This window comes from Xenopus laevis, chromosome 8L, assembly GCF_017654675.1.
Source record: "Xenopus laevis strain J_2021 chromosome 8L, Xenopus_laevis_v10.1, whole genome shotgun sequence".
In the NCBI taxonomy this organism is placed as follows: domain Eukaryota; kingdom Metazoa; phylum Chordata; class Amphibia; order Anura; family Pipidae; genus Xenopus; species Xenopus laevis.
Genome location: NC_054385.1, coordinates 66,224,758 through 66,233,563, shown reverse-complemented (window position 1 = coordinate 66,233,563; position 8,806 = coordinate 66,224,758). Strand labels below are relative to the sequence as shown.

The window sequence follows — 8,806 nt, the reverse complement described above, 5'->3', positions numbered from 1 at the left end:
CGTTACTGCCAACTGAGGCTTACGTAACAACGACGTACTAAGCCCCTCTACACCTACGTTTCATATCAGAATAGACGCGTACGCGCTTATATATATATATATATATATATATATATATATATATATATATATATATATATATATATATATATATATATATATATATATATATATATATATATATGCGCCTGTAGTGACGTCACGGTCGCATCTCGCGAGAGTATGAAGGATCTCTGGGAAAGCAGTTTTGCTGGAATCGATGAGCCGGATATTTAAACCGTGTCGCTGGACATTTAACAGCGATTTGGGAGTGTAGGCTGTGTTATGAAAAGCGGCGGCGAAGGTGGTATGTGAGTGTATTTTTCAGTTAGGCAGCTTTAGTATCCTTATAGACAGGAGTAGCAGCCTATGCAGGAGGAACGCTTTATTTTTTGCGAATCTAGACCTTTAAAACAGGCCCCGAGTAATTGCAATTACTTCCTCTCTAAATCGCGTCCCATACTCTTATTAGAAATAGTATAAAACAAATGTTATCGATACATGTCTAACCCCAGCCCTTACGCTGGCCATACAAGTGACTTAGGACGTTCTTGAACTTTAAAGAAACTGTTCCCTTATATAGAGGTGTTTATTTCCTTGTGAATTCCGAACAGCGCATGCTCAGACATGTTCATGTAAGGCCCATTGGGAAAATACTGTGGTAAATATCTGTTAAACACCTCGTACCAATCCCTGCATTCCCCTAATTATAACCATTTAAACCTACACTGAAACATTTTTGCAGCAATTCAAATGTAGCTCTAGTTTTCTTCAGGTTTGCACATAAAAGGTTTTGTTCTTCATCTAGAGACACCATGGAGATGAGAGACTTGGAGTAGCCCTCAAAACACACTTGTTCCATGTGGTGGTTGTTGCAGTCCCGTTTGCTGTAAAGTTCGTGCCAGTCCGGGGAAATTTCTTAGTAAGTACCACAGTGCCATCTACTTGACTCACAGTGATCATTTGCAGCTGCTGTGCTCTTAATGCATGCGCCTATAGTAGAAACTAAACTTTAATACTAAATGGAGAAGTCTTGTTTTCCTTCCTGCGCATGTACACCAGCCGAGCACAACAGCAGCAATCCTAGAGAAAGAAAAATAAGGGCAGCGTCATTGCGGTTGAGTCTGAATTTCGTGATCATAATCTGTTAGGGGTGCCTGTTAAAATTGTGATTATCCTTTTTCCTTTAAGCCATCCTGGAACCCATTATGAAGGCATGGGCAATAACTAACCTGCGCATGCTTCCTCATCCTAATCATTTTTAACAGTCTGTATCTGTAGGTATAAAGGAAATAATAGGTCCCTTATGTGTAAAAGCCTTTATGAATGTATTTCATCACAAGTACTTGCCCACCATTTCAATCCTCATTTGTATCTTTCTCCAGGATTATTGAGAGATCAAACCGTGGACAGAGTGCTGGTCCAATTATTTCCTCTGTCTGTCTTGACCCTTGCACTACCTTTGAAAGGAATTGAAGTTGACGGACCTTAGTCTTTTTTTTTTTTTTTCAACCCAGATTAAAGAAACCGTAACGTCAAAAAATAAGTGTTTTAAAGTAATGAAAATATAATGCAGTGTTGCCCTGCACTGGTAAAACTGCTGTGTTTGCTTCAGAAACACTACTATTGTTTATATAAATAAGCTGCTGTGTAGCAATGGGGGCAGCCATTCAAAGGAGAAAAGGCTCAGGTTACACAGCAGATGGCATATAAGCTCTGTCTGTCTAATGGTGTTATCTGTTATCCATTAGTTAACCTGTGCCATATAGCCATTTTTCAATTTCTGCCATTGCTCCATAACAGCTTGTTTATATGAACTATAGTAGTGTTTCTGAAGCAAACAGAACAGCTTTACCAGTGCAGGGCAACACAACATGATATTTTCATTAATTTAAAACACTTAAATTTTTTGGTGTTACTGTTCCTTTAACTATGTAACTGTTTGTTGCTAAGACGTTTGAAACACTGTATTATTGTGTATTTGAGAAGACTCGGTGGCCTTTGCCACCCTCTGGCAGAAATCAGTTTATGCTAGTGATGTGACTGCATTCTATGAAACAGCAAAATTACCCATACTGCTTAGAGTTGTTTCTTAAATGAGCCTTGTGATTTTCTGACACATCAGAACGTTTTCAAACAAGAGCTTGTTATAGGTTGGGGATTGAGGAAAGTATAAAAATTTTTATCTGAAAATAGATTTTACACTTAGAAAAAACACTTGCATAGATACAATATAAACAGATCCTACATTAAAAGTTAAATTTTAACTAACGTGCAGCAGTCTCCTGTGTGGAGTCATATTCATCTCTTGAATTTTTCGATATGTCTTTTGGTGCCTACAATCTAATTTTAGCGAATGAGGCATAAGGGGATTAAATGGAAAAAGCACATACATGCTTATTGCTTGCTCCACAGTTTAAAACAGACCCATCGGTTTGCAAAATTGTTATACATGTACATTTATTCATTCATGAATGAGACAAAAATTAGCTGTGGAGGACATTTGCAGTCTCATAGGTTAACAGCCATAAAAGTATATGGTTTGAAGCCCAAACCATCCAATCAGGTGTTATCTGTTAATATTACTACTTTTGATCAAAGCTAAATAATATTTGGCTGCTGTATGTTATTAGATGATGCAAGATGTTGCCTATAATAACTCCCATAGAAAGTCTTTAAGTCATTGTTTATTTACCATTCAAGTAACATCCAAATTCTCTCCTTTAATAGTGATACTTGATTTATTCAAGTCCATCAAGTTTGTTTTATAACGTGAAAATTAAATGTAGAATGGGCACTTTTATCATCCTACACTTCCAGGTATGTACCTTGTCCCAAAATCCAAATATCCTATATACAGCCCTTCAGCTGTGATTGGACTGCAGGTTCTGAATATGCTCCCAGGCTGCCGTTCTATGTTATTCAGCTCAGTGTTGTAACATAAGGTATGAAGTAAATAATAAAGTATTACACCATGATCCTTGAGTAATCTAATTAATTTTTTTCAGGGCTTCAGCAAACACATCTAAAAATGTAAATATTTAATATTTTTCAGCATATTTATTTATTTTTTCCCCAGGGTTTGTGGCAGAAAAAAATGAATCATCTTCAGCTTATCACTTTCACAAAAGCCCGGGACAAATCGGATTATTGGGAGAATGGAGAGCACAGTAATAAAAAAGATCTCCATGCACCCAATGAAATTATAACAGGAGAGGAAGCCAGGAGCTTTTATGAAAGTCTTGTGGGAACTGAAAGACCGCAGCCTCACTCTAAAAAATCTTCTAGAAAACCAAAACCTGCCATATTGTCATTACAGTCTCGTGAAACTGGTACCCAGTCAGAACAAAACACCTCCACAGCTCAGGATCCTAATGAGCAACGTAAAGGTCACCAGTTACTAAGGTGTTCTCAAGAAGGAGACTTGCGTGGGTTAAAAAGACTCGTGGAAAAAGAGAAGTGTAATATTAACTTTCATGACTCTTACTACTGGACAGCTCTAATGTGTGCGGCGTATGAAGGAAGAAAAGAAGTTGTTGGGTATTTGTTAGAGAGAGGTGCAGCTTGGGTAGGAGTATGTGACACTCAGGGAAGGGATGCTTTCTCATTGGCAGAGGAAGCTGGCCATGGAGACATCGTTCAGCTTCTTCAATCCTCCTTTACTTCTACAAAGAAGAACATCGCAAGGTAAGAATAAAAATTAATTTTTTTTTAAATAGTGTTAATTAAAGGGGAAATCTGCAATTTTGTTGTTTTTATCAGAGAAAAGGTTACATTTATTTTTTTTTACGTCTATTAAAGGGAAACTGTCATGATTTTTATGGTTTACTTTTTATTTCTAAATTACATTACTATTGCAAATAATTCACTATTTAAAATTTTATACTTGAACCAACAAATGTCATGGTTTTTTTTGTTTTTTTTTTTACAATAGTAAAATTAATAGTAATAGCTAAAAAAAGCAGGGTTTTTTTTAGCAATGCAAAGAAATCCTTCAGCAGAGATTTCAGGTAGCTGCTATCTGGTTAGCTGCCCATTGTTCTGTTGATAGGCTGCTGATGCACTGCTGGGGGGTTATATCACTCCAACTTGCAGTGTAGCAGTAAAGAGTGATTGAAGTTTATAAGAACACAAGTCACCTTTAGGGTAGAGACACACACTCAGATTTGGGGAGATTTCGTCGACCCAGCGACAAATCTCTTCTTCGGGGCGACTAATCTCTCTAACTACCTCCTGCCGGCTAGAATCTAAATCGACAGCGGTATGGCACTCTGAACTCTTCATTTTCTGAAGTTGCCCGAAGTTTTCTCGTGAGGTAACTTAGGACAACTTCGGAAAATGAAGAGCGCCGATTGCCATCCTGCCGCTGATTTACATTCTAGCCGGCGGGAGGTAGTTAGGGAGATTAATCGCCCGGAAGAAGAGGAGATTTGTCGCTGGGTCGACTAATCTCCCCGAATCTGAGTGTGTGTCTCTGCCCTTAATGCGCCACATTAAATAAAAAACATCACCATAGATGTTTCTTTCTACATTTTGCTTTTTACACGTACCTTTTCTATAGAGGCTGCAGCACTGATAATCAGTCTGCAAGACTTTCTCTCTGTCCCTTCCCACTGGCTGAGAAACTATGCAGGTTGCTTGTGTCATTGCAAATAACTTGCCACAGCAAGAATAGCAGCATTACTGCTAATGTGTTGCTATTGCTGTAATCTCTTTAGAGAAACCCATTGAGAATACACTCTAGCATATTTACATTATTCATTTGAATTGACATCATATTTTTATCTGTAAAAAAAAAAAAAAAAAAGTTCCCCTATTATTGCATTCCTTACTTGTTTCTGACCAGCCACCAATTTTTTATTAGGCCCATGGAATTTTACATAATGGATACACATAACTTGAGCCACAGAATTCTACACAAAAAGACAAAGCTCTTTTTAAATTGAAATAGACTTCCAGGATAAATGTATGCAAATGCATATTATGCATATTTTCATGTTTGGATTTACTGTTCCTTAAATTCATAATTATTTATTGCGTTCTTCACAGAAATGGAAATGTTGTAATATGCACACTACAGAAGCTGAAACTCGACTACTATTTTTCTACCAATTACACACACATGCCTTTACACATGCTATGTGTATTGGCCCATAACATTATACGGTCAAAATAGTGATTATTGGTTCCTAGCATACTGTACTGTCTCTCCTTATCCATCAGCATACTGCACAGCATTAAAGCTGTAAAGGAGTAACACTTTTTTTTTTTTTTTTTTCCCTGCAGGAAAAGACCGTTGGAAAGAAAATACTGTGAAGTCTGCAAATCCCATTACCAGGAAGATACTCTTGAAACTCATGAACGCTCTACAGTTCACCTTTTCAATAACAAGAAGAAGCAGCCTGCTACTTATTATGCCATACCAGATCATAACAGGGGGTTTAAGATGATGCTGAAGGAAGGCTGGAATCGAGAGTCTGGGCTGGGACCAGATGGAGAAGGGAGAAAATTCCCAGTTAAGACTCTTCTAAAGAGAGATACAAAGGGTCTTGGCTTCGACACAGACCAAAAACCTAAAGTTACGCACTTTCCTGCCAATGACAGTATGGCCATTGCTAATTTGCAAATAAGACAAAAGAGAACAGAAAGAATCTCAACAATCAGCAAAAAAGACGAAAAGAGAAAGCAAGCAAAAGAGCGAGATTGGGAAAGGAATCTTCGAACTTACATGAATATTGACTTTTAGTATTTATATATTGCTTTAATTTTATGTCTAAACACATTATCTTTGCATTGGGGAAATATGTGCCATCTGATGGAAAAAGCTTTAAACTAATTTATACATGGTCAAATATTATGAAAGAGACGCTGATACCGTTAAAAGGACTTTTAATGAGGTATACACATAAAACCACCTTTGCTAAAAATGACCACAATAAATAACTTGTGTTAAAAAATGCATTCTGTTCTTCTAATTAAAAAGTTAATATTTTCCTATTTTTTTCTAAAGCATTCCCTTTTAGTGCTATGACACCTGGAGCTACTTGTAGCCAGCTACTTGTCACGGCTACTCATAGACAATACTGATAATTGTCTCTGTATCTATCTCAGGTATTTTCTGGCGTTTTATAGTCACGACAAATGGCTGCCTACAAGTAGAACCGCGTGTCCGCCCTTGTATAAAGGGCAGGTTGTTACCTTTGAACAAATAAACAAACATACCCCTCCTTTCTCTAAGCAATAGCCTTTGACTCTTTTTCAGAGACTCCTCAGGCCAAATTCACATAGAGCATTTGCTTTGCTTCTCTCATCAGGGTTTTGTAGGTAGGCAGAGGAAGTAGCTCAATATAGCTACACTGACAGGCACAGACCTGAAAATGCTTGCTTTAGCAGTTTTCAGGCCAGTCTCTGCTTCGCTCCATGTATCTGCGCCTGTCAGTGCCGCTACATGGAGCTGCAGAAGAGGGTGGATCTGCTTTGCGGATTTGTAGGAAGGCAGAAAGAGGCAGAGCCAATGCTCTGTGTGACTTTGGACTCAGTGGACACTTAACTCGTTTTACACTTTCTGCAGGACAACTAAACTTGTTTAGTGTCAGAAATATCAAAAACCATAGGTATTTCTTATCTAAAATAATAGACAACTATTATGTTAAGCACAAGCCCTATACACTGAGCTCATGTTGAAAACTGTCACTTTTGGGTCTAGTATCCCCTGGTCCTAGGATGACACCATGAAGCATATTTATTATTGCTTGAGCTTCCAGGTTCAAGCAGTTGGTTATAGAAGCAGATTAGCTTCTCTCTGTCTCATTAATATTCATTAGGCGGAGAGAAGTGGAGGGAACACATGTGCCCTTGACCCTAGTGTTGGAAATGCCTCTTTTTTAAACTCTGATTTTACAGCTCAGACCTAGCACTTCTAAAAACCATTGAATTTCTATCATCTACAAATGATGTGTTGAAGGAAATGGTTGCATCACCATTTCAGGTAAAAATATAAAAAGGCAGTACGTTCTGCTGCAATCACCAGCCTTGGACAAATGGTTTCCAGCTATTACGGTGCAAAATTTCTTAATTATTAAAATGCCGTTATTAGAAATGGCACTGGATACAAACGGTAAAGTTTCAGGCCCAAATTGGCCTTTTGTCAAGTCAATCAACATGGTCAAGCTCTACTTACTTTATTTTCTAATGCTGTGCTACTTCAGATTCTCCATTTTGAACATAACTGTGTCTGCACAGATATACAACATAACTATTTTCCACAGCCCTTGTACACCATTATGGTAACTAGGTTCCTGTGGCTAAATCTGGTTTAAAAAGTGGTGCAGCAACTAACAACCTTATCCTTTTTTACTAAATTTTAACTGCTCTCATTTTTGAATAAACTGTCACCCAGGAAATGAGAAAAAAGCATCAACTACTGATTATAATGTATTTTTATTGAATAGGCTTCACACATTGAAACTTCCATGTAACTAATGTTATATTTCACATTCATGTTACATGGTGAATAGGAGAGGACTGAATAGAAAAAGAAGTAATAAAATAACAGTTGTTATTGTAGTTTAGTATCACATAGCAATAGTTTATGGGCTGTCAGGGTCAGTGATTCCTTTTTGAAATCTGGAGAGAGTGAAGGCAAAAAACAATAACACATTAAAATAACACATTAAAATCAACTGAGAAGTTGCTAAGAATTGCCCATTCTATTCCATATTAAAAACCTGGAAGTAAACCACCAATTTAACAGATAGGATTGAAAGAGTATACTATGTATCTATGTTTGAATCAGCTGCAGGCTCAATATAGTACTCTAATCATTTAAAAAACGTAGAAAATAAACAATGAAGACCAGTTGAAAAGCTGGCTTAAAATAGGCTCATCTGTAAAATATTATAATTAACATAAAATAGAGCTTCCCTTGTGGTGGAGTTATTTATACTCTTTATAGAATGCAATATCCTCTGCATATCCATTTTTTATATAACTTAATTTATTATAACAAATGCTTGTGCTGCAGCTTTAGCATTTGTTTGTAGACGGTTAATTTGATGACATTGTAAAAATTTGTCTTCTTATTACAAGATACTACACAATAGGTAATATGGCATGTGTCTCTACATTTATGATTTACATCTCAGACATTTATTACTACATGCATGGCCCCAGAACACACAGGATCAGCCCTGGTTGATCTTAATGGCAATTGCTAGGACCCATGGGTCCATATGATCCCCATTAAAATAAATCGGGAGAGATTCCAAACTTTTTGTTGCCTGCCTGCAGAGCTATTAAATACTAGGGCGACAGAACCTCAGATTTGTGCCATTGCCCTGGCTGGGCCTGAAGAAAGCAATATATTTAATCACAGATAATGCAGTTGTATTGTTTATGCTCAAATCTGAATATGCAAATTAGGTTATATGTTCAACCAAATCTTTTATGGTATATTACTTATGATTGGAGATACATAATTTTTGAGCATCAGCTCAGGATAAAGGGTGCATACAGCACATGTGAAACATGGTTAGCATATTATCATGTATGTTGGCAACATAAAAACTCTCACATCTAATAATTACATGTAATAAAGCCACTGCTTCTGGCTAGCATGTAACTGTGATGAAAAGCCCAAGGGATTTTAGGGCATATTTATTAACATATGAGACAAACCTCACCAGTGATTAGTGCTGGCCGACCTGAAGGCCACGGGACTCGCGGTTTGGGTCGACTTGTGCACAGTTTGCAGTTGTGGGCTGAACTT

At 37.3% G+C, this 8,806-nt stretch overlaps 1 protein-coding gene across 1 annotated transcript; it reads left to right on the top strand.

Annotated features, from left to right (window-relative positions):
• Positions 1-315: 315 nt before the first annotated feature.
• Positions 316-7,459, top strand: gpank1.L (G-patch domain and ankyrin repeats 1 L homeolog; the record flags this gene model as incomplete). Its single annotated transcript, NM_001097131.1, is given in 6 exon segments — positions 316-346; positions 848-961; positions 3,119-3,726; positions 5,326-5,931; positions 5,932-6,157; positions 6,213-7,459. Coding segments are annotated over 2 exon segments (1,050 nt in total).
• Positions 7,460-8,806: the final 1,347 nt, after the last annotated feature.